General features: G+C 36.5%; 1 protein-coding gene across 2 annotated transcripts in view; it reads left to right on the forward strand.

The window, feature by feature from the left end:
- Nucleotides 1–27691, forward strand: part of LOC106878176 (5'(3')-deoxyribonucleotidase, cytosolic type-like) — a 92998-nt gene that overhangs the window by 22145 nt on the left and 43162 nt on the right. Inside the window, exon 1 of one of the 2 annotated variants that reach the window (XM_089355235.1) lies at nucleotides 2857–4881. The exons of the other annotated variant lie outside the window; for it this stretch is intronic. Within the exon in view, the coding sequence (XP_089211361.1) occupies nucleotides 4651–4881 (231 nt within the window). The 5' untranslated portion in view covers nucleotides 2857–4650. Of the gene's footprint in view, nucleotides 1–2856; nucleotides 4882–27691 lie in introns of those variants that run through there. 2 annotated transcript variants of the gene reach the window in all.

Here is a 27691-nt window from a genome sequence, read left to right on the forward strand (position 1 = left end):
TCTTAACGAAACACTTTCAAACTTGGGACACTGGTAGAATGTGTCATACAAAACAACTTTTTCTCTTAGCCTTCATAACAAAAAAATGTACATCGCAAGTTATTTCATGTTAAAGTTGTCGTAGTTCTGTAATTTCAACCAATCACTGACGTCTATTCAGCTGAATACAGTCAGTGCTGGTCGGTCATAAAAATGTTATTCCCTGTGACATATTTCATCCAGTTTAATCGTAATTTATACGCATATATTGATTATATAATAAATTACGCTGTGCGTATCTGTGTGTGTATATTTTTCCCATAACCTCACTCATAACCCTAACTCTAAAACCCGAACCCTAACCCTAAACTAGAGTTTGATTTGAAGAAGATTTGGCTGCTATTTCTAGGAAATGAAGCACTTGGTGGAGGTGCATTAATAATTCTGGTAGCCCCAATAACAAGTGCAGGCAATATTCAAATATTTTGATGGCTTTTTCCCCTTTGTTTACGAACAGTCTAGTTAATCGGAAATGTCAGAACTAATGGGGATTAATACCATATACACCGTCACAGCAGTTACTGTATTCAACTGAATAGACGTCAGTGATTAGTTGAAATTATAGAAATAAGACAATTTTTAACGTGAAATAACTTCGAATACAAAATTTATTATCTGTTCTATACCACAAAATATACAAGTATACGAAGTTTGAAAGTGTTTCGGTACCAAAAACACTACATAAAAAAATGTTGCCCGTCAAATCACAAAGGTCCCAAACTGTCTATGGATTAACTTTTTAATTCACATATGAGGTTCAAGGATCGTAGAGAAGAGGTGAAAGATAATAAGATGCATGGAAAGGAGAGGGATGTTAGAATATAAAAGCTGGTTGAGTAAATTTGCAATTTTCTGGATAAAACTGCCATGTGTCTATAAAGACAACAAGCATAGTTTGGCAACTGTACATAGAATTATTCAAGAAGAGCTGAATTGGCGGCGAGCTGGCAGAAACGTTAGCGAGCCGGGCGAAATGCTTAGCGGTATTTCGTCTTCCGTTACGTTCTGAGTTCAAATTCCGCCGAGGTCGACTTTGCCTTTCATCCTTTCGGGGTCGATAAATTAAGTACTAGTTACGCACTGGGATCGATGTAATCGACTTAATCGCTTTGTCTGCCCTTGTTTGTTCCCTCTATGTTCAGCCCCTTGTGGGCAATAAAGAAATAAGAGCTGAACAAGCACAACATTTTTGCAAAGTCTGTTCCCAGTGCGCTCACTTACGAGCATTGTGGCAACCAACTATTTGACAGATATGGGCATCAGAGTAGTCCCTTATCCTCCCTACAGTCCAGACCGTGCTCCTTGTGACTTTTAGTTTTTCCGCACTCTGATGGAGAACTTCAAGGGCAATTCTTTTGGAAATGAAGGAAGCTGTGACAAGGGTCCTAAACACCTTCACTTTGGAGGACTTCCATAGGGCCTTCACAAAGTAGCTGGAGTATTACGAGTGCATAGAAGTCAGAGGATCTTCCATTGAATAAGATATAGTTTTACACTTCTTTGAAATCAATAAGTTTCTCCTGAAAAAGCCTGAAAATTGGAATGTACCTTATATAGACATATGTATAGATGCAAGCATGGCTATATGGTAAGAAGTTTGCTTTCCAACCACATGGTTCTGGGTTCTCACCCATAGTGTAGCATCTTGGGCAAGTGTTTTCTACTATAGCCTCGGGTTGATGAAAGTCTTGAGTAGAATTGGGAGACAGAAACTGAAAGAAGCCTATTGTGCATATGTGTGTGTGTGTGTGTGTTTTGGTGTCTATGTTTGTCCTCCACCACTGCTGGTGTGTTTACATCCCCGTAATTAAGTGATGTGTGTTTGTGTGTACTATACACGCATGCACACAAACTGAGAGGGAGAGATGTTTATGTTTTTACATATTTCTATACGTATATATAGACACACACACCTACGTAACACAGCATACACATACACAGAGGTACATTAAGACAGCTGCGTGTATATTTAACATAGCTATCTGATGATAAACCATTCTTACTCCTACTTACCTGAATTATATTATCTATTTATATATTTGCTGATATCTTCTCCTTCATCACCACCACCACCACCACTACTGCTACCACCACCACTAACACTGCTGTCAGCAGCAGCAGCAGCACCACCAACAACAACAACACTGCTATAAGCAGTAGCACCACCACCAGTGTATATTTTTTTATCTGTCCATCTTGCAACATGATCCATTTATTTCTTCCATGTGTAACACAAGGATACATGTATTTTTTGTATACATACATTCACATGAACATACACATACATGTATATATATATGTAAATGTGTGTGTTTATATATCTATCTATCTATATATATATATATATATATATATATATATATATACGCTAGATAGATTGTTATATATATGTACACACAAACCCACACACATCTTTACATTTTTACTGACTTCTATTATAAGACTGAATTTCCTTTTATTTATGAAATCCAAAGAGCTTGGCTATTGTTGTTTAACCCTGGATCAGCCTTGATTCGATAGGCCTATGATGAAAGTAGCTTTCTTTTTACATGAAATAACAATGCAGTTTGAGTAAGAATTTGCAGCAATTTCTAGTATGTTGTGTGATCAGTGGTTCTTAAAAGAAGAGGGGTTCTAAAAGGGGCATCTAAATGTCCTATGAATTTTTAAAAATATGATTTACTTCTGAAGAAAATCTATTCTAATGTTTTAATAATGAGTATGATTGATAAAACAAGATAAATGACCGTTTCCTATATTTGTTTCTAATTTTTTTTTTTTTTTACTTCAAAATAGTTTTACATAACTTTTCAAACAAAGGCTGCCATAGCTGTAGGTGCTTGACAGCAAAAATCTGGTAGTTGTTGTGGTATTGGTTGGCAACGACGAGGGCAAGTGAATTGATTATAGAAGAGAGTATAAAAATAATAAATACGCCCTTTTAAAGCCTAGCCAGGCTCATGGGCCCGGTTTCCCGGTTTCAATGGTGTATGCGTTCCCCAGTCCATTGCAGTGTTACTCATTTTTGCCAGCTGAGTGGACTGGAGCAACGTGAAATGAAGTATTTTGCTCAAGAACACAACGTATCGCCCGGTCCAGGAATCGAAACCACAATCTTACGATCATGGTGCTGACCACCTAACCACTGAGCCACGTGCTTCCACAGAAGAGAGTATAGTGAACTGAAATGATCTGACACAAGAATAATACACGCATTTTACTGAATTCAGAGCTTCACTCTGGTAGGGCTGGAACCCATATCGTAGAGATGGAACTAAATTATACTGCTGTGCAAGAGAAAAGACCTGTCCAATGCAAGGAAGCATACAAATGTAATATGATGATAATGATGGTCAGGACAACGACGACGATGATGAACGGCAAATCTCACATCAGCACAACTTTTTGAGAAGTGCATTAAACTACCATTAAACATTACCACATCCACTATCTGTACCATCACCCCCAACAATTCTATCTTGCAGTATTAAAAGAGAGTGGTGGTGGGTAGAATTGGTGGAGAAAACATAGCTCGTGGTGTTTATAGAGGATATTGGAGGATAGGATAGGGGTGGGGGCCTCAGTTCTTGTGATATTTAAGAGGGTGTTGACGAATAGAATGGGTAGAATGGGCAACTACGTATTTACTTATGCCTGTTTACATTTGGAGATGAAATCCTATCGAAATTAACTTAGTAACAAAGGACGAGCGGCAAAGTTGGTCTCGGAGGGATTTCAGTGTAAATCCTATTCGATCTTACTCTTCGTTTTTCTGAGCAGACGATTTAATAGGTACCAGTCGAATACTAAGTTTGATTTAATTAATTAATCCTATTCCCTAATATTTGTGGCCTAGTGCCTATTATGAGAAATATATATCGTTATTGTAAACAACAACGTAATACCTGATGGTGTTAAACACACCCCACCCTGCTTCTCTTCAAACATATTCTAACTTTAAATCCCATCGCAACCTGCTCACTTCTCCAAAACGTCTATCAACACTTTACTCACTATCTTAACCACCCACAACTCGCTTCTCCCACACGTTTTATCGTTTTTTTTTCTCTCTCTCTCTTACAGAAAGGTGCCTCCCCTTTATGTGAATACTACCGTCCCTACTTCTTCATTAAACTAACTGGTCTACATCTATCTATCTATCTCCGTCAGTCTGTCAGTCTGATATACTAAATTAGTAAGAGAAGTAGGTAGCGCCATTGTTGTAGTTCAGTAGGAAAGCTAAGACCACTGCTACCACAACCAACATTACTACCATTCTCTCTTTAATGTTTACTTACAAGCTCAGTTTTGTTTCACCGGCAATGCATTCGCCTTTGATCACCTGCATTACATCTGTTTATTAGCTAATGTAATAATTTTATTGTTAATCAAGCACAGACACACGCAATTATACAAGAACAATAAAAGGAAATAACAATACGAACATTAGTGATCCAGTGTTCGGGATTATATTCTGTCTCTTGTTAAATATCAAACTTTTGTTCACTTAGTAGTGAGATCGTTTGCAAATTTACGCCAACAACAACAAACAAGGGAACAACATAAGAAAAGAGAGAAGAACAAAAGTAAACATAACCTTTAAATCGAAACATGCCTCGGTTAGCTGGGACCGAACCTACGGTAGTGGCAACACCGCCACATACCCCGTCACAAAAGAAACTAATTGTTTTAGTTGACATGGATATGGTGTTGTGTGATTTTGAATCATACTTTTTGGAGAAATACCGTGAAAAGTATCCGACGGAACCTTATGTGCCATTAGAAGAACGTTGTCAGTTCTACATTCGGGAACAGTACGCCACTATACGACAGGATCTTTCGGTGAGGATTGAACCTATCATAGATTTTATTTTGTACATGTTTCAGTCATTGGAATGGGCCATGCTGGGGGGGGGGGGGTCTTTTTTTCGGGTACATAAACAAAGTAGCACTGGTTATCCAGCCGTGGTGGAGACAAACACAAACACTTCAGTTTCTGTCTACCAAATCCACTCACAAGGTTTTGGTCGGTCTGGGGCTATAGTAGAACACTTGCCCAAGGTGCCACGCAGTAGGACCGAACTCAGAACTATGTGGTTTAGACGTAAACTTCTTACCACACAGCCACGCTTAATTTTTCATGAACATTTTTCTTATTTATTTAGGTGATCTGGTTGTATAATCGTACTGTTTACTCTTTCGAATTTTAACCTTCAGTTTGTGTAGGATCCACAAGTGCCAGTTATTTTTGTGGCCCACTACATGTGTAAAATACAGATAGGATTCTAACGATAGTCGCGTATTAATCAGAAACATATTGTTATAAGTGAACAATATTTCTTTCAATTGTTTAAAGTTATTAATTTGGAAAACTGTTGGAATAGTATTCTTTTCGTTTTGTTAAAAAATATTTATTAGTGACAGAGGCAGTATTAATACCGAGAGGTAATATTTATCCTTACTTAAACATGGATGTTCAATTAGAACAAACTATATTGTGGTAGTTACCATGAAAGAAATGATCATATTGGCTTTTTGGTGCAAAATGTACTCTTGTTTATATCGCCAGCAGGGTGGTGGCGGGGGATTTATCTTCTCGCTAGCGATATAAACAAGAGTGCATTTCTCACCAAAAAGCCAATATGAGTTTCTCTCAGGGTATCTACTGCAGTATAGTTTGTTCTAACGGAACGTCCATTTTTAGGTGGGTATAAATATTACTTCTTTTCAGTTTGTGATAGTTATATCAATCATAGGAAGCGACAACACTATTAAAAACACCGCCGTCTAAAATAATTATCACGTGACTATTGGGTTAGGTCACATGACACCGCTTGTAACACTGTTGTTATATAACAAGGATATTACATCTCCCTATATTGTTTCCCTTATGTCATGCTTATGACTTTAAACTGTATATGGTTGTGGGACTCTGGTTGAGGAGTTCCAGGGCTTAGAGACCTCAGGTGACACCTGTCAGGGTCCCAGCTAAGGGTTAATTAGCATGTTATGGTAGAAACTCCAAGCACAAACCCTCACTACCTTATGAGTACCATGGAAAAGGAAAAAGTTAGGGGAGTCAACCTTGACAGCAAATCAAAAAGTGGAGTCCCTCATATAGTCTGATGCTCTTTTGGACATCCTTCAGGGTAGCTGGAGCTCTCCACTCCTTTAAGGCCACTCTAATGTAAAACCTGTAGCTTGCTGGCTACTGCAGCCTTCTTAGACTGCTGGGCCATTGCGATCAGACCTTCAAGTCTAAAGGGCAAGATAGTATTGGGCAGACTGACTCTCACTTTAAAACTACGAAGAGCAAACAGATAGAAGAACTCTGCAGCTTTGAGAATTGGTTTACTTACCTCTTAATGGCAAGCTGCTCTTCCTCATGATTTTCAGACACAAAGAAACTGCTATCTTTGTTTGCATTGTTCACCCTTTTGCTTTGTTCAACATAATTAAGAGCCATGTCATTGGTATCAACACCAGGGATATCCCCAGTCGTTAGTTGTTGGAAGCTGGCAACATACTAGGTTTAGAAACACACCGTGGAGGAGCATCAGTAGCAAGAGACATTATTAAAAGTGTTTTTATCTAATGTTCCCTCAATAGTGAAGAGCTTTGCTTTCTTCCAGTATGGGCAATCAACTAGTAACTGAGTAGAAATCTCAGGCATCCCAAATTGTTTAGTGAAAGCTTTAATTCCCATTTTCAGATTCTTTATCAGTCTTTCAAACTGACCACTAGATACTTGATGGCCTCTTAAAGAGTTTGCAACCTAAATTCTTAAGCTATTCCTAGAATATCTCATTACAAAACTGCAACATTATTCGAAGTCAATGTATTCCTCATTCTTGGTGAAAATAGTTCTCATAACATTGATTACTGTTTTAGCAGACTGATCATTAACTCTTATGGCTTCAACCAGAAAATGTAATAACTAGTATGAGCAACTCACCAACATTGAGAACATATCCCTGATATATATGTATATATGACCATGGCTTTTCTTCAATTGGCCAACTATTCTCAGTAACTTTATAGGGTTAATCTAACTCTATTGATGGTAATTTTGATCATAATTATTGGTGCCATTACAATATTCTGGTCCTATTCACTGACTATTTCTTGTAGCTATAGTTCCACCAAGGATGTTATCATGTATAGCTTTTATGAAAATTTGTTGCAATACTACAGGAACAATGATGTTCCCATACAAACAATGTCAATAATTATTAACAATGAGTCTTTGTCTAATTGCTTTATAAAGTCTTTCACTTAGTTATTATTTCTTGTATTCATTTTGATTCAATTAACAATTTTAGACATACCTACAATATTGTTTTTGTTTCAGCTTTTATTTTCTGCATATCTGTTTCCACCAAATCAGTATATGATGTCTTCATTGCATTTTCACTTGTCTTTATTGATTCCTTGAATTTCATTTCAGACAGAACATCAATGTACAGTATTGTATTGCCTTTTACACATAAAATTTCAGTCAAAAGCAGCCAACTGGATTGTCCAACATTATTTTGTCACACTTCTTTTCTGTGACTAATGATTATTAACTCTTATAGTTAGTTCTCAAGAAAACTTGTTGTCCTAATAAAAAAGTTTTGGGCTTTTTTTACAGTCCAAACAATCACCAAAGTCTCTCTTTCGATATTAGAGTAGTTAAAGGTAGTAAGCTGGCACAATTGTTAGGACGCTCGGCAGAATGCTTAGTGACATATTGTTCATCTTTTCATTCTGAGTTCAAACTCCAACGAGTTCAGCTTCGCTTTTCATCCTATCAGAGTCAATAAAATAAGTACCAGTTGAACACTAGAGTTGGTGCAATTGACTTATCCAACCCCCAAAATTGCTAGTCTTGTACCAAAATTTGAAATCAGTATTGGAGTAGTTACTTTCAACTTAAGGTAGACATCACAATAAGCATAGGACTGGACACCTCTCTTGAGACAGTACATCAGTAGTGATTATGATCTCTTTTGTTGTGTCAAATATCTGTACACTGCAATTAACTAAGCATCTTTAATGTTTCAGACAAATCAGAATGTTTTTTCTCCATAAGAATATGGAGTTCTTTTCCATAGGTTTAAAGATCTACTTATTTTTTTAGAAATAGCTAGAATAAATTGACTATAAAAATTAGGCAATCCCAAAATGACTAATTGTTTCCTGCTCTCTGGGAGTTTTAGGTCTAATATTCACTAATATCATTTTGTTGAATATCATGTTTGGAGATCTTATAACCTAGGAGTTCTAATAGCCATACCCTGGTTGGTGAGTTTTTGTAAGTGTGATCTTGATAAACTATTATACCTATGACATCTAATACCTTTACCATAGCATGTTGAAATATGACATTTGCTGTTTATATACTATACTAGTGTAACCCGCGCCATCAGAAATGATGGCATGAAAATGATACGGAAAATAAAATTAAAATAAAAACATTACAACCTTTATCTCAGTAATTGTTTCAACACCACATTCCTGGTGAAAAACCTACCAGCAATGAGTTCACCTTGTTTTGGCTGGTCCTTTACCAACATTTTAATATCATTACAACTTCTACTTCTACTCAATGCAACATAAAGTTGTCCATGGTTGAATACTGGTGATGGTAGGATGATAGCAACATTATTGAAGCTCTGCTCTTGTGATTTGTTAATAGTCATTGCAAATGCTGGGATAACAGGAAACTGTCGCCTACTCATACTAAAGGGAAAGGTTGCCTCACTAGGACGGAGGTTGATGCATGGAATCATCCTCTCCTTTCTTACTTCCACTAAGTATTTTTTGTGCTTGTCTCTCTTGTCTCACTTCTTGTAATTGATTTAATAACCTTAATGTATTGTTTAATCTTCTTGTGTCCAGTTCTTCCTGAGTGAGACTGGCTGTCCTTTGCCTTTGTCTCTCTCTGGCTAACCGTTGCCTTCTGTCTGTTACATTCTCCATAGCAAGAGGATGAGTATATTTAATACAACGGAACACAAACTTCAAAACAAATAAGTATATTTGTGTGTGTGTGTACGTTAGTTTGTTTATATTTCTATACATAACCATACAAAGTCCAAAATTATACAGGATTACATTAATGGCTTACACACAGAGACTTAATATTTTTTTCCACAGACGTCTACGCGTTCTCTCTCTCTCCTCCTCTCTCCCCTCTCTCCTGACTGGCTGAAATGGAAAAAAGATCTTGACAAATTTCACTGCCTTGGCAAAATTCTTCATTCATAAATATTTACAAACATCACTGTATTGGTAAATATTTATAATTACCTTCCTTTTATATTTAGCTTTCTTTAAACAGACAATATTATCAAGCTTTCTTTCAATAGACAATATTTTAATTTTATTGCTTAAAAGTTACTACTTATTTACTTATCTTATATTCTATTAAGTTTGCAACTTTTTAAACAGAAAAATCTTCCAGAACAGTCAAACATCCATAGAGATACAGAAAAGATAATTTTGAGGTGCAAAATTCTTATTTACTTATCTTATATACTGTTATTAATGTTTACCAGAAAAAATACCAGCATTCATTGAATAAAAATGAAAATGTTGTTGTTGAGAGAGAGAGAGAGAGGGAAGGAGAGAGAGAGAGGGAGGGAGAGAGAGTGAGGGAGGGAGAGAGAGAGAGAGAGTGCATCTGTAGATAGAGAGTGAGAGAGAAAAAGAGAGGCAGCGTTCATCAATAAAATGAAAAGTTTTTGTTGAGAGAGAGAGCAAGAGGCGCTGTTTGATACTGCCCCCTCTTTCATTGTTATTACCATTTTGTCTTGTCTCTCTTTTTACTCTTACTTCACTCTGCTACTCCCTCACTGCGTGATTTTGGACAAACTTACAAACAAGCTCATTAATATAATAGATGGCAGATGTGTCCAATGCAATAATCTAAAAGTAGTATTTATTGTGGCTATTTCCTGAGTTTCAGCAGAAATTTAGATTTGATGGTAGGCTCCTATCAAATTAATCTTTGTAAGCTTGTGTTATGCTATCTCAATATTTAGTGCTGGATAGAAATCAGAACATATGCTTGTATTCACTTCTATCTTGTAGTTTGTACAAATATGTAAACCACTATAGAACTTGTGCATCACAACCAACAGTGAAGTTCATTTATTCCCTTCTGATTCAACTTAATTCATTACAATGTTGTTTAGCATTTGTGAGTAAATATGCAGAAGAAATTGTGTCTCAGTTCATAATCTGCAAGTTTAGTGTTACAAACATCAATCTTTCATAGGATTCTTGCATAGGGACTTTTCTGTCAACAGTACAAGTCTGAGTTCCAATATCTTTCAGTTTCTTTGGTAGCATTTAGGGTGGTGTGCCAAGTATACTAGTTACTTTTAGAATACTTGTTTTAGTCTTTTCAGTTCTCTGGGGTAGGTCCTGATATTTTTCAATTTTTACAATTTGTTTGGCGTTGAATCTTTTATTATAGGAATTGCAAAGTCTGTGATCTTACACTGTTTATTTACTTTGTCCTCTGTAATCACAAATAAGCTGTTTGCTTTTTGTCCTTTATAGTCATATCTGTCTTCTTGTTTTACTATTATTCTTTTTATATTGGCTAGATAACAAATATATATCTAAGTATACATCTAGTGTATGTATGTATGCATGTATGCATGCATTAGGGTTATGACTTCGATTTTTTTGGAAGTAAACAATTTCCTGTATCAAAATGCGATGAACAATTTCATATAAGTAGGAAAATAACCTTTATTTTAAGATTTTTTAAAGAAAACATCACCCCCAACTGAAGAAATCTAACACCACTTTTGACCCAAATCATGCAAAATTCTAGTAAGGGGGTTCATAACACCTACTCAAGGTTTTACCAAACTTGGTGTGCTGACTTAACGCAATGCAGAAACAGTACATCCCAAATTTCAGCTTTCAAGTTTAAGTAATTTAGAAGTTATAGTTTTTAATTTGTTACCACTTAGGTCCTACTTTAGGAAATATCCTATTCCTCTCCTTTTTATTTCTGTGACACTAAATACTCTGACTATATTAACTTTTTTTCAGAATAGTAGGTTTATCCAACTAGAGTATCTAAAATAATGTCTCATATGAGAAGTGCTTGTGTCACTCAAAGAGACAAGACAATCTGGACGAAGAATCTCGTGCAATTTCAAGACTCACATAGGAAAAGAAGACCTATTCCTTGGGAAACAACTGCAGGATAGCAATGGAACTTCAAATTGTCAGTTGCTACCCGTTCTTTGGAGGTACAAGCAAAGGAAGGAAAGAAAGAACAAAGGAAATATCGAAAGAAGTAAATCTTTTATGACAAAAGAAATTAAATTTCCCATATTTATCAATGCAAAATGTACAAGCAAAAGTAGAGAAAGTGCTGAATACCTACGTTAAATGTGTAAAACGGAAAATATGATTCATTGAAAGGAATTTTTGACATCCCAAAGGAAAACAGTGAATGGCTGTGCAGTGAAGATAGAAGGTTATATTATTTTCAAATTGAAAGCAAGGAACAGGTTCGGTATGCAACTGGAAAGGCAGCAGGTTCCCAAAGTATCCATCCATCCATCCAAAAGAAGTAAAGTATCCTTATTACCAACTTCAACCAGAGCAACTCCAGTGTCATCATCAACATCTGAAGCAGAGACTGAAAATGAATATCAAAAGTCCAGAAAATCAGATGAAGAATCCACACAAACAAGGAGGAAGTATAACAAAACTGGAACTGCAACCAAGTTAGTTATATCTTCCAAGTTATCAACCCAAAAAGGAGCAACAGTTTGTCGACAATTATCTCAAGATGGAATCATGTCGAGACTCCTTCCCAGTTCGGTATTTAGAGATTGACTATCAAAGAAGCTGTTAGACTAAAAAAGAAAATGAAGAAAACACTACATTTCGAAAACTGGTCATTGCATTTTCATGGTGAACATATTGATGACCAAGAATATCAAGTGCTAGTTTTAAAGAATGAACAAAGAGAAGTTAAGTTAGAAGCACTCCAATTAGCAAAGGGAAAAGCCAATGCTGTTGTGAAAGGAATAACAGCTGTTTTAGATGAATACAATTTATGGAACTGTGTAAAGATGATTGTTGCTGATACAATGAGTGTGAACACTGGGAAAAGAAATGACATTGTCATTCAGTTGCAAAGGCTGTTTGCTCAAAATGGTTTCAAAGAACTGCAATTTATTGGTTGTCAGCATCATATCCTTGATAGAGTTCTTCTTCTTGTAATGGATAACAAACTTGGAGAAAACAGGTCATCTCCCAGTATTGAATATGCATTCATCCCAGAGCTTCTAAGTAATTATGAGAAACTCCAGGCTAATTTCAACAATGGTGAAGAAAAGATTTCTGCATCAACAGGATGGCGAGATGGCATGAAATTTCTATTTCATTTGACCAGAGTTTTTTTGTTTCTTTCAAGAAACCAGGAAATTTCCTACTGTTAAGTTTCAAAAAATATCCAACTTAAGTAATGCAAGAAGGAATTCTCGAGCAATACTTGCTCTTTTGGCATTTATTCTTCTACCAGAAAAAAAAGTTTTACTTCTCAATGTTTGTTGATTCATCTCTTACAGCTAGGCAGATTTTTGGTTTACTGACCAAACATTCAATGTACATGGATATCAGAAGTTATGTGATAGCCTGCAAGTTTATAATAAAGTATTGAACTCAGTGAAAAAAATTTTGAAATCAAGAACCATCAAAACTGGAAATTCCCAGAAGAAATCAGAGTGCAGAATGGGCAGTCAAGTGCCTTCATGATCTTTATGATGTTTGTAAAAAGGAGAAACTTCAGCTTTGATTTATTTTATCTAACAAACCATATTAATTCTTTGTTATGTTTAAAAATTTGCTAACATTCAGCACTCTTCTTCTTATACTGTTATTTAAAATTGGAATTAAACCTATGAAGTTAAAAATATGTATTATTTTAAAATTTTGTATGTTATTGAATGCATGTGGTGGCCTCTGTCTTAAAATAGCCTAGTGTTGAACCTTTACATAGAGCAATTCAAATTCAGTAATCTTAAAAATGTATATATACCCTTTTATTCCACAGCCCTCTTGCATTTACTATTTCTGCATTGGTTTGAGTCAGCACACCAAGTTTCGTAAAAACTTGAGCAGGCGTTATGAACCGCACCTAGAATTTTGCATGATTTGGGTCAAAAGTGGTGATCAATTTCTTAGTTGAGGGTGACGTTTTTTCAAATAAACCAAATTAAATGTTAGTTTCCTGATTTTTATCAAATTATTCATTGAATAGGGTTATTCAGTATAGGGTTATTAGGTTGTGAAAAAGTCATAAGCCTAATATGCATATATATATATATATATATATATATATATATATATATATGTATGTGTGTATATATGTGCTTGTGTGTGAGTGTATATAGGTAATAAGATGCAGGCATGACTATGTGGTAAGAAGCTTGCTTCCCGACCACATGGTCTGGGTTCAGTCCTACTTCATGGCACTTTGGGCAAGTGTCTTCTGTAGCCTCGGGCTGACCAAAGCCTTTTGAGCGGATTTGATAGACAGAAACTGAAAGAAGCCTGTCACATATATATATATATATATATATATATATATATATGTGTGTGTGTGTGTGTCTGTATTTGTTCCCCAACTGGTGCTAGTGTGTTTACGTCGCAGTATCTGAGTAGTTTAGCAAAAGAGACCGATGGAATAAGTACTAGGCTTAAAAGAAAATAAGTCCTGGGGTCGATTTGTGTGACTAAAATCCTTCAAAGCAGTGCTCCAGCATGGCTGCAATCAGATGACTGAAACAAATTAAAGAATAAGAAAATAATATATTCAAGCAGACAATGGATCTTGATGCAGTCCTTGGACACATTGGCACTTGTCAAACCGTCCAACCCATGCCAGCATGGAATATGGCTGTTAAATGATGATTATGATGAATCATACACACACACACACACACACACACATATATATATATATATACATACATGCATATATTTATATTCACATATTTGTATGTGAGTGTGTGCATATGTATTTATTACTCACCTTGCACCCCATCACTCATTAGTGAAACTCAAACACTCAGGTATGAATGCAAAACAGATTCTAACATGTTTTCCCATAACACCATATATTCTGAATGATGAATAACTCCAATAACTCTGCTGTCCTCCCCTTCTCCCCCAACCACACAGTCTAGGCTACCCCCATTTCCCATCACCAATATAAAGCATTGACATTATCATTTGTATCTTGTTATATTAATACACCTCTACTATCATCTATTCTAGTAAGTTAGTTTTATGATGTGTGACCTAGTTCTTTACAGTTAGAGGGTAGCCTTCATTCTATCGGGTATACATGCACACAAACGTACATAATTATACAGATGCATACTCTTACAAACTCATGCACATGACATATACACAAATGTGTACATAGACAAACACACACACATACACACACTGTATTAGTATGTCTCACTATATAAGTTTACAAACAAAAGGCAAAGGTACTCCATATAGAAGCAGAGTGTAAGTTTTTATTGTAGTACTTGAAATTTCTCCATGTTACTATTAAGAGTGTTGAGAAAATCTGTTGTCAGTCATATCAAATTTGATTTGTGACAGATCGCCTTGGCTGGCTGCATCAGAATAACATGTCCATTACAGTATATATATATATATATATATATATATATATATATATATGTACATATATATATATATATATGTATGTATGTATGTATGTATGTATGTATGTATATATATATATATAGAGAGAGAGAGAATGGTTAGTGAGAGCTGTGCGAGCCATGTACAGAGATGCTGCCAGTAAGGTGAGGGTTGGAAATGAATACAGCAATGAATTCCGGGTAGAGGTAGGGGTCCACCAAGGTTCCGTCCTCAGCCCCCTCTTATTTATCATAGTCCTCCAGGTAATCACAGAGGAGTTCAAGACAGGTTGCCCCTGGGAGCTCCTCTATGCTGATGACCTTGCCCTAATTGCGGAGTCACTATCAGAACTAGAGGAGAAGTTTCAGGTGTGGAAGCAAGGTCTAGAATTGAAGGGCCTTAGAGTCAACCTAGCTAAAACCAAAATCCTAATAAGTAGGAAGGTAGATAAAACACAAACCCCTTCAGGTAGATGGCCCTGCTCAGTATGTAGAAAAGGAGTAGGTAGTAACTCTATAAGATGTACCCGGTGCAAGCTATGGACACATAAGAGGTGTAGCAACATCAAAGGCAGGTTAACTAGCAAGTTAGTTTTTGTTTGTGGCAGATGTTCAGGTGCAATAAAGACTGTAAACAAACAGGAAACAACTTCTATCTCATTCCAGGGTGAAAAACTAGAGGTAGTCGATAGCTTCCGCTATCTGGGCGACCAAGTTAGTAGTGGGGGCGGGTGCGCTGAAAGTGTAGCTGCTAGAATAAGAATAGCCTGGGCAAAGTTTAGAGAGCTCTTACCCCTGCTGGCGACAAAGGGACTCTCACTCAGAGTAAAAGGCAGACTGTATGACGCATGCGTACGAACAGCCATGCTACATGGCAGTGAAACATGGGCTGTAACTGCTGAGAACATACGTAAGCTCGCAAGGAATGAAGCCAGTATGCTCCGTTGGATGTGTAATGTCAATGTGAATACCCGTCAGAGTGTAAGTATCTTGAGAGAAAAGCTGAACATTAGAAGCATCAGTTGTGGTGTGCAAGAGAGACGATTGCGCTGGTATGGACATGTGGTGAGAATGGATGAGGATAGCTGCGTGAAAAAGTGCCACACCCTAACAGTTGAGGGAACCCGTGGAAGAGGTAGGCCCAGGAAGACCTGGGCTGAGGTGGTGAAGCAAGACCTTCGTACATTGGGCCTCACCGAGGCGATGACTACTGACCGAGACCTTTGGAAATGTGCTGTGCGTGAGAAGACCCGGCAAGCCAAGTAAGATCGTTGCCAGTGCCCCTGGACTGGCTCTTGTGCGGGTGGCACATGAGATGCACCATTTTGAGCGTGGCCGTTGCCAGTACCGCCTGACTGGCTCCCGTAGGATTTTCGAGTGAGATCGTTGCCAGTGCCCCTGGACTGGCCTGTGCGGGTGGCACATAAAAGACACCATTTCGAGCGTGGCCGTTTTCGTGCGGGTGACACGTAAAAGCACCCACTACACTCTCTGAGTGGTTGGCGTTAGGAAGGGCATCCAGCTGTAGAAACTCTGCCAAATTAGATTGGAGCCTGGTGTTGCCATCCGGTTTCACCAGTCCTCAGTCGAATCGTCCAACCCATGCTAGCATGGAAAGCGGACGTTAAACGATGATGATGATGATGATGATGATGATATATATACATAAGTGAGTGGACAAATGAAAAAAGGGTACTCAACAAATGTATTTGGAGTTACATGTATGGATCAAAACAGTTTGATTCAAATTCATTGGTACTCTTGAATTTCAAGTGTGATGCTAGTCGTCAGCTGAATTTGTCCTATACTATTTCAGGTGTAATAGCTTGTCCTGTACTTTTCCAGGTTTATAATCTTCAGAATATTACTTTTCATGCTCACATTTTTCCATGTAATCCATGATTTGTCCAGGCATTGCTGTTATAAGATAATTAATAATGTGTCAATTAATAATTTAGGATTTTACCTTATAAAGTACTGGGTAGGGGGATACATTGGCTGCTATTTTTAGCGTGTCCAGCGACCACATAGAGGCTCTTTCATTGGTTTGATTGCATGATGAGATTTTTAACACATATATGTATAATGTGCATGTATATCATTGGCAGAAGTTAGAGAGTAAGTCAAAAGCTGAGTTTCGTATATTGACACTTATCAAACACGAATTTGTCCATTGTCACTCTGTAACTTGTGAGGAAATAACTTCTAAAATACAAAATTTTGTCAAAAATGTTAAGAGTAAACTCTGTTGTATGTGACACATTGTACCAGTATCTGAAGTTTGAAAGTGTTTAGTTAAAAAAAATTTATTATAATCTGTACGTCAAATTGAATAGATCCGAAATGGATAAAAAGCAAAGTCGACCTCAGCGGAATTTGAACTCAAAATGTAAACGCAGGCGAAATACCGCTAAGCATTTCGCCTGGTGCACTAACGTTTCTTATTTCTTTATTGCCCACAAGGGGCTAAACATAGAGGGGACAAACAGACAAAGGGGTTAAGTCGATTACATCGACCCCAGTATGTAACTGGTACTGAATTTATCGACCCCGAAAGGATGAAAGGCAAAGTTGACCTCGGCAGAATTTGAACCCCATAAATGTTCTTCTACTAATTTTTGTTCAATGCGACTAACAACTCTGAATTCCTCATGCATTTTTCTATCATTTAAGCCTAAGAAAAGTATGCTTTTATTTTAAAATTAAAAAGTTTATGTTAATTTAAAGTGAATAGGTGTCTTACTGCTCCCCTTGAGGTCGCAGATATTTTGATGTAACTTTTTTCTACTGAATCAAATCTCAAACTATTTATGCCAAAATGTAGCTGAGGAGCTGTCCTCTTTAAAACTGTTAACAGTTTGCAAATTAGTTGAGAACTGAATTAGTGGTGAAGCTTGGAAGCTGCTGCGATTGACGAAATGATATACTGCCCAACACATGCCACCATGGATGCCAAATGTTAAATGATGATGATGTATGTGTATGTATGTGTATATATGAGTGTGTAGATATATATATATATGTGTGTGTGTATGTATGCAGGCATGGCTGTATGGTAAGAAGCTTGCTTCTCAACCACATGGTTCCAGGTTCAGTCCCACAGCATGGCACCTTGGGCAAGTGTCTTCTACTATAGCCTTAGGCTGACCAAAGCCTTGTGAGTGGATTTGGTAGATAGAAACTGAATGAAGCCCATCATATAAATGATGGGCTTCCTGTTTGTTTGCACTGTCCTATTTATGTTACCAATTTTGACTCTCTGCAAAGTCCCAAATTTTATTTAATTTGCTTTGTGGGAGCAACTGTTTTATCGAAAGCATATATTGTTGTTAAATGCTTGAAATACAAGACTAGAAAAACAGCCAACAACTGATGAAGGGTTGTTCTTTATGTTTGTTTTGTTTTCCATTTGTGTTTTTCATTGTTCGAAACAGCAGTTCATGTTCCATGTACTCGTGTTTTGTATTTTTTTGTTGTACACATTACGTGACGTCCTGTGCCCACATATGCATATATATATATATATATATATATATATATATATATATCTTATATAATATATAAAACAGAGATGTCTGTGTATTCGCTTTTCACGTGAAATCGACTTCACCAAATGCTTCCATACTTGTGATGCATGAATAATTTGACCTCGGATAAATGTTAGGCTCTTCATTTGATTTTTTTTATTAAAAATAAATAATATTGCTTTATATTTAAGATTCACTTCTTTAAAAAGGTTCCTCAATGTCAACTTCTGGTATTGACATAACAACGGCAAAAAGCTTCTCTCTCTAGCATCGCAATATTCTCTCTCACCCCTCTCTCTCTCTCTCTCACAACACACATGTGCGCACGTGCACACACACGTGTGTCTTTGTAAATATGTTTGTATACATTTATGTATGTGTGTGTTTGTAAGAAACAGAGTGTGAGTGAGTCAGGGGGTGTGTCGTCATATGCATCCATCATTTTTGGATGTATGTGTGCGTGTGTGTGAGAGACAGAGTGAGAGAGCGTTGTGTATGTAGTATTTACTCTCTCTCTCTCTCTTTCTCATACACACGCACACACACACACTCACACACAAAGATGTATGCATATTTATGCATGTACGTATACATGACAACAAACTTCTCTCTCTCACTCTCTCTCTCTGTCACACACGCACACACATGTCCATTTCATCTGATGTGTAATACTCTGTGTGTGTGCGTGCGTACGTATGTGTGGGGGTTCCACAATCGACATTTATTTCAATTACTCTTGTGAGGATATTCACGTAAATCATTTGTTTCATATAATCCCCATTTTAATTTCCGTAAAAGTTTCCAAGTACCAATAAGCAACAATTTCATTCCCGAGCAACGCCGGGTGCCTCTGCTAGTATATATATATATATATATATATATATATATATATATATATATATATATATATATATATACACATGTATAGATGTAAGTATGTACATATATGTATGTATATATGCATATATATATATATATATATATATATATATATATATTATTTATATTATTATATGATTGAATGCCATGCATGCTGACCTTCAGGATCATTGTGCGCTCTATGACTAACTTATATTTTGCATTTTTGGCTCCGTTGGTGGTTAATGAGACCTGCTCTTGACAAGCATACACGACTTCAAACATTGCAAACCAAGCTTTCCCCATACATTACACAAGCAGTGCGCTTTCGAGCAGCACGCTGAAGTTCTTCTTGCAGAATATGGGCTATCTCAAAAGTGTCGACCCCCTCCTTAACCTGCTTCCTCCATCTGTGGCGATGACAGGCATTGTTCTCTCAGTCAGTGTCCTGCATATCATAGGCCTTTAATGAGGACTTGACACAGTCCTTAAATTGCAGCCTTGGTTTCTGCCAGAGTCTCCTTCTATTCACAAGTTCTCTATATAGCATCTGCTTAGGAATCCTGCTATCCTTCATTCTAATAAGGTGTCCAGTCCAACGTAACCCCTGCTTGTGCACCATTGTCTCAATACTCAAAATATCAGCTCTCCTCAGGACCTGTGTGTCTGGAATTTTTGAGGTCCAGCCAACATTGAGAATGTGTCTGAGACATCTTTGATGAAAGCGTTCAAGGATCCTTACCTGACGTTTGTACAGAGTCCATGTCTCACATGAGTAGAGGAGCGATGTCAGTACACATGCACTGTACACAGCAACTTTTGTTTGCCTTGTGATGCCATGCTGGGACCAGACACGAGACTGAAGAGACCGGAAGGAATTAGTTGCTCTCTGCAACCTGAAAGATATTTCCTCATCCAGGGAGCATGAACAGCTGAGTGTGCTGCCCAGGTAGACAAACTTGTCTACTACCTTCAGAATTGTTCCTTCAACCAAGATAGCTGGTTTCACATATGGATTTCCTGGTGCAAGCTGGAACATTACAACAGTCTTGTCCAGGCTAATGCTGAGTCCAAATGCCTTGCAAGACGCAGAAATGCAATTCATGAGTATTTGCATGTCATCCACTGTATGAGTGACTAAGTCACAGTCATCTGCATAAAGGAGGTCACCAATAATAGACTGGAGAACCTTTGAATTGGCAGCAAATCTGTGAAGATTAAATTGGTGGCCAGAAGATTGATATCTGACATATATTTCCAGAGAGCTAACCTTAACAAAAGCATGAGTAAAAGCAGCAGCAAAGTACAAAGAAAAGAGAGTTGGGGCGAGGATGTCACCCTGCTTGACACCATTCTCTACAGGAATGGGTCCCACCATGCCACCACCAAAATTGACCCAAACCTCTATCCCATCATGAAATGATTTAATTATAGACACAAAGTGATCCGGATATCCAAGTTAGCCAAATATTTTCCATAGAAAGGCCCTATTTACAGTATCAAAGGCCTTTGTTAAATCAATGAATACCTGGACAAGATCCATATTCTGCTCATAGCTCTCTTCCTATACATACATACATACAGACATATGCACACACATGCACACATATACGTCTACATAACAGCCCACTAACTATTCTATTTGTATATATGTAAACTGTGGGTGTAAGAGTATGGCTACCTACTACGTATATTTCCTATTTAGTACTGGGGATGTTTCATGTATGAGGGCGTACTCCTGTATTTGACCCTCACTGACCCACATACATGCACACAAACAAACAAAAAGAACGCAGCTCAGAGAATGGACAGAGTCAATGACTATTGCGAAGGTTGCAAGACGCAACGAAAATTTTAGAAAAATATAAAGAAGTAAATGAATGAAAATGGAACTGGTGAGTGTATTAAATAATCTTTTCTACTCTAGGCACTAGGTCCGAAATTTTTGGGGAGGGGGCCAGTCAATTAGATCGACACCTGTACAGAACTGGTACTTAATTTATTGACCCTGAAAGGATGAAAGTCGACCTCGGCGGAATTTGAATTCAGAACGTAAAGACAGACAAAATACCACTAAGCATTTTGCCTAGCATACTCACGTTTCTGCCAGCTCACTACCTTGGTGTGTTAAATAAGGTACAAAAAGAGAATGACTCTCCCCAGACAAAATATGCTTCAACACACGAACACACACAAAGAATCTTGCAAACCAAATCCAAAAACGAAATATATATGTGTATATATACATATATATATTCATTTATTCTTTTATTAGTTTCAGTTATATGACTGCGGCCATGCTGGAACACCGCCTTTAGTCGCACAAATTGACCTCAGGACTTATTCTTTGTAAGCCTAGTACCTATTTTCTCGGCCTCTTTTACCAAACTGCTAAGGTCTAGGGACGTAGACACACCAACGTCGGTTCTCAAGCAATGGTGGGAGACAACACAGACACACAAACATGCATATATATGGCAAATGAAAGACGGAAGATGGAATATACGAGAAATTATTATTAATCACGACAATTGTTTCAACACATCTAGCATTGATTCGTCATGGGTTGGACACCCAACAACTGGTTCAGGAGCATCCAATGGTGCAGATGTATTTCGTCAGGTGATAAATAAATACAACATGTTAAAATAACTGTTCTGCAATGTAACTTCCCATTTTGTAGAAAGAAAAGCAGCCAGACAGAAGAAATATCGTCATTTACATAGAAGATCAAAAATAAAATCACAGATAGCAAAAAGAGAAATCAACATGGAATCCAACGAGAAAAGTATTATATATATGATGAGCTTCTTTCAGTTTCTATCTACCAAATCCAATCTCAAGGCTTTGGTCAGCCTGAGGCTATAGTAGAAGACACTTGCCTGAGGTGCCACACAGAGGGACTGAAACTGGAACCATCTGGTTGGGAAGCAAGCTTCTTACCACAAGGCCACGCCTAAATATATATATATATACATACACATATATATATATATATATTGGTATGTTGTATATATATATTTGTATTTATGTACTATTTTGCGTATATTCCACTGATGAAAGCAAAGCACTTCTTATGCAGAGCCAGAAATCCGGGATCTGGAATTATCCAATACTTTTTTGCTAGTTTATTTTGTCTCTTTGCCTTCTCTCCTGGTACTGTATGAACATTTAATGTGGTTTTAGAGTCAAGTTTTGGCTGCTATATCTAGTATAGTGGTATCTCTTAGATACCCTTAATTATAATTTTAATATATATATATATATCATCATCATCATCATCATCATCATCATCGTTTAACGTCCGTTTTCCATGCTAGCATGGGTTGGACGATTTGACTGAGGACTGGTGAAACCGGATGGCAACACCAGGTTCCAATCTAAATTTGGCAGAGTTTCTACAGCTGGATGCCCTTCCTAACACCAACCACTCAGAGATGTATATATGTATATGTATATATATATGTATGTGTGTATGTATATATATATTTATATATATATGAGTATGTATATGTATATATATATGTGTATATATATATATATATATATATATATATATATATATATATATATATATATATATACATTATTATGATTGACCGTTGACTGAACACTATTCAATTTTTTTTCTCCATGTTTTTCTCCTTGTCTCCGTATTCTTTCTGTTGAAGAGCGTAGCTCGAAACGTCAAAGACTTTCCGTATTCCCGAGCGTCATACTAATATATACTTTTGTTATTTACACCACCTGTCCTCGTCTGTTGTTATTATTTGTATATTCTCCCATATATATATATATATATATATATATATATATATATGTATATATTTATTTATATATTTGTGGGTTTCAGCCAAGTGGCTGTGGTCATGCTGGAGCACCACCGTGATTTTCTGTCTTTATGCTTTGCTCTCTTCACGTTCCTTGCATGGCTCTTCTCCTGCACCTGATATAGTCCAATCAAGAGTTTTGATGGCACATCTGGTGTATAAGAGAATTTGACATCGCTGCCCTAAACTGTGTCTCATTTCGAGCCATTGGTTCGTCTGGTATAGTGGAGAGGAAAGCGTCGAGTTTTGTCTTGAAGACCTCCACATCCGTGTCTTGCAGGTCTCTCAAATGTTTTGGCAGGGCATTGAAGAGCTGAGGTCCTCTGAAACCGAGGCTGTTGCAGTATCTTGTTCTTATGTGAGATGCAGTGGACGGCACCTTTGGCACCATGCAGTGGCGACCCGTGCGGGCATTCCTGTAGTACTTCATGCCAAAGTTCGGCACCAGTCCTTCCAGTATTTTCCATATGTATATTATTACATATCTCTCCCGCCTGCGTTCCAGGGAGTAGAGACCTAGTGCCTGCAGTCGCTCCCTGTAGTTCATCTGCTGGACTGTGGCGATCTTTTTTGTATAGTGCCTCTGAATTGCCTCGAGTTCTGCTGTCCGTTTGACACTGTGTGGTGACCACAACTGAGAGCAATAGTCTAGGCGGCTCAGGACAAATGTCTTCCATAGAGTCAACATGACTTTTTGATCCCTTGTACGGAATGTCCTCAGTATCCACCCCGCCAGCTGTCTGCACTTTGCTGTCAACTTGACAATGTGCATGTGAAATGATGCATCACTACACATGTTGATGCCCAGGTCTCTCACGGCTTGTGGTTCTGGGATTGCAGTACCTCCAGGTCCTGTGTATGTCAGTTGGGAGGCACTTGTGGCCTTGTAGCGCAGTACTTGAAATTTTTCCGCATTGAACTGCATATTGTTTTGCTCTGCCCACTCATATATTGCATTTAGGTCACTCTGTAGGCTTACAATATCATCCGGATTCTTTATTGCCTGAGATAGTTTTGTGTCATCAACATAGCTAGTGACAGTGGCTCTGCGAGTGACCGTGGGCATGTCCAGAAGGGCCACTATGAACAGTTGTGGCCCCAGGACAGTTCCTTGCGGAACACCGCTCAATATTTGTGTTTCCCTAGATAGTTCTCCATTGGCTGCAACTGTCTGACTTCTACCATTCAGGAAGTCATGCAGCCATTCTCCTAATTTACCAGTTATGCCAAGGTTTCGCAGCTTGTGACATATATGGCATATATATGTATATATATATGTGTATATATATGTATATATATATATATTTTTTATTTTCATTCCCTTTAACTGCCCTTTCTAACATGTAAGCTGTCCTGTTAAACGTCACCTTTTTGTGTATTAACGTGTAAATTGTTTGTACACTAGTATGTGTATGTATGTATGTATATATATATATATATATATATATATATATATATATATATAGATGTATATGTATTTGTGTATATATGTATGTATATGTATATATATATGCGTATATATATGAATACATATGTGTATATATATATATATATATATATATATATATATAGATGTATATGTATTTGTGTATATATGTATGTATATGTATATATATATGCGTATATATATGAATACATATGTGTGAGAAAAGCTGAACATTAGAAGCATCAGTTGTGGCGTGCAAGAGAGACGATTGCGCTGGTATGGACATGTGGTGAGAATGGAGGAGGATAGCTGCGTGAAAAAGTGCCACACCCTAACAGTTGAGGGAACCCGTGGAAGAGGTAGGCCCAGGAAGACCTGGGCTGAGGTGGTGAGGCAAGACCTTCGTACATTGGGCCTCACCGAGGCGATGACTACTGACCGAGACCTTTGGAAATGTGCTGTGCGTGAGAAGACCCGGCAAGCCAAGTAAGATCGTTGCCAGTGCCCCTGGACTGGTTCTTGTGCGGGTGGCACATGAGATGCACCATTTTGAGCGTGGCCGTTGCCAGTACCGCCTGACTGGCTCCTGTAGGATTTTCGAGCGAGATCGTTGCCAGTGCCCCTGGACTGGCTTGTGCGGGTGGCACATAAAAGACACCATTTCGAGTGTGGCCGTTTTCGTGCGGGTGACACGTAAAAGCACCCACTACACTCTCTGAGTGGTTGGCGTTAGGAAGGGCATCCAGCTGTAGAAACTCTGCCAAATCAGACTGGAGCCTGGTGTTGCCATCCGGTTTCACCAGTCCTCAGTCAAATCGTCCAACCCATGCTAGCATGGAAAGCGGACGTTAAACGATGATGATGATGATGATGATATATATATTTATGTATATATACATATATATATGTATATATTTATGTATTTATATATATTTATGGAATATAGAAAGGAATATATTTTGAAACTTAATAATATTAAAGATTTTATTAATAGGATTAAATGGAAAGCCTACTATAATAATTATAACATATCTAATATTAATGATGTAGAGAATTCTAATTATATCAATTCAAAATTCAAATCTCGAAAGGAACCCCCATATGATAAGGATATACAGGTCTTAGAGGAAAACATTTAGAAGGTGGTGAAGAACATTAAATTTCATAAATACCCAAATAGACATAATGAATATTTAAGAAATCTAGTTATTAGAATAAAAGAAATATGTAATATTGAAGGAATTATAGTACAATCAGACAAAACTAGGAACCTGTATAAAGTAGATGTTAAATTATATGATAACCTGTTAGAGAAATAAATATATAAAGAATATAAAATTGTTCCAGAAAATACTCTTTATAATATAAATAAGAATTCTAAGTTAATTATGGTAAAATATAGTTTAGATAAAACTGAACCTTATGTACCTATGCACCCTAGAATTACTCTAAAAGACCGTAAGGATAATTTTTATTCTGACCCAAAAGTTAAACTTATTTGTCCATGTAAATCAGATATAGGTAAATTAAGTAAGATCATTTTAGATAAATATATTAATAAATTAAATGAAATTAATTACCTTAAACTTTGGAATAGTACTAATGATACTTTAAAATGGTTTAATGATATTAAAGATAAAAATAGATATAAATTCATACAGATAGATATTGATAATTCTTCTTCTTCTATTAATGAGATTGTACTCAATAAGGTCCTAATTTATGCAATGAATAAGGTAGGTATGACATGATGAAGTTCATGTAGTAAAAACGGCTAGGAAATTGTTAATTAGATGTAATAATAAACTGTGGGCTAGGAAGGATACTAGGGACTATTTTGATATACCTATGGGGGCACCCGATTCTGCACAGGCAACTGATTTAGTGGGTATTTATTTATTATCAGAACTTCAATTAGAAAAATTAAAGTTGGAGGGTGGTTTATATAGGGATAACCTTTTATTAACGGCTAAGGATTGCACTAATAGAAAATTAGAATTATATAAGAAGAAACTATATAGTTTTTTTTTTAAAGATATGGATTAAGCTTAACTATATATAATGAGAACTATAATGTTAATTACTTAGATGCTAATTTGAATTTAATAACAGGTAAGATCCAACCATTCCATAAAATTAATGAAAACATTAGATATATTAATGCTAATAGTAATCATCCATCCTCGATTAAGAAATTATTGACAGATAATATAGGTAAAAGATTATCATTGCTTTCTTCTAATTTTGAGCTCAAGTTAAAGCAAAAATTATTAAAGAGATTTTAAATATAATTGAGGTATTCATTAGGGATAATAAAAAATATAATAACATTTTTTCTAGTGATAATTTTGGAGTTAGCTACTCTACTACTAATAATGTTGGTAATATTATTCCTTCCCTTAATACATTTAAGCTGAATAAGTTTTACAAAAACAAATCAAGTAATTATTCCAATAATGATAATACAGTCCAGAACATGATTAATTATACATGTAGAGATAAAAATAAATGTAAATTTAATAATAATTGTAATTTGGAGGATGTAGTATATAAATGTATAGTGACTTTGCTTGAGGATAATAGTATGAATGGTTATGATTTAAATACTATTTACATAGGGTTGACTTCTAACAAAATTCAGTTACATGTGACTCAACATATGAATTCTTTTGAGAATAGAAATTTAATTAATTCTACTGACCTTAGTAAATATATAGGGGAGCTTAAATCTAAGAAATTGAGAGATAGTTTGTAAGGCTAAATCTTATCGAATAGGTAGTGCTTCTTGTTTATTATATACTAATGAATTTAAGGAGATATTATTAACTGATAATAAAAAATTAATTCCCTAAAAACACAGCAGATAGCATTGGTACCAGGGACCATGTACGTAGGAGAATGCCTATGTATACATATTTGTATATGTATATGTATGTGTGAGGGGATAGATGGATATATACACACCTGTGTACTCACATATATATATGATTTTGAATCATTGAACATCTAAGTATGGTTATGTACACAGACTTATATATTGGAGTGTCTATAACTATTTGTATGGCCTCATGTACTGTTTGTAGGCTTTTTATGTGCCTTATATTCTTATATTTTTATATGTTATATTTTCATTTTTCATTAATTTATTTTTTATTTTATTCTTGCTGTACCCTTATTTTTATTTTTATTTTTATTTCTATTTCATATTTGTTTTTATCTCTTAATGTATATTTGTATGGAATTTTTTGTGAATCTCTGAAGAGGCCTAGCAAATCGTGCATGCACCCCCATTTCAGCATTTCATCTGCTAGTTACTCCGGCAGGAGC

The sequence above is a fragment of the Octopus bimaculoides genome, chromosome 7 (assembly GCF_046866305.1).
Source record: "Octopus bimaculoides isolate indiv1 chromosome 7, ASM4686630v1, whole genome shotgun sequence".
Classification (NCBI taxonomy): Eukaryota; Metazoa; Mollusca; class Cephalopoda; order Octopoda; family Octopodidae; genus Octopus; species Octopus bimaculoides.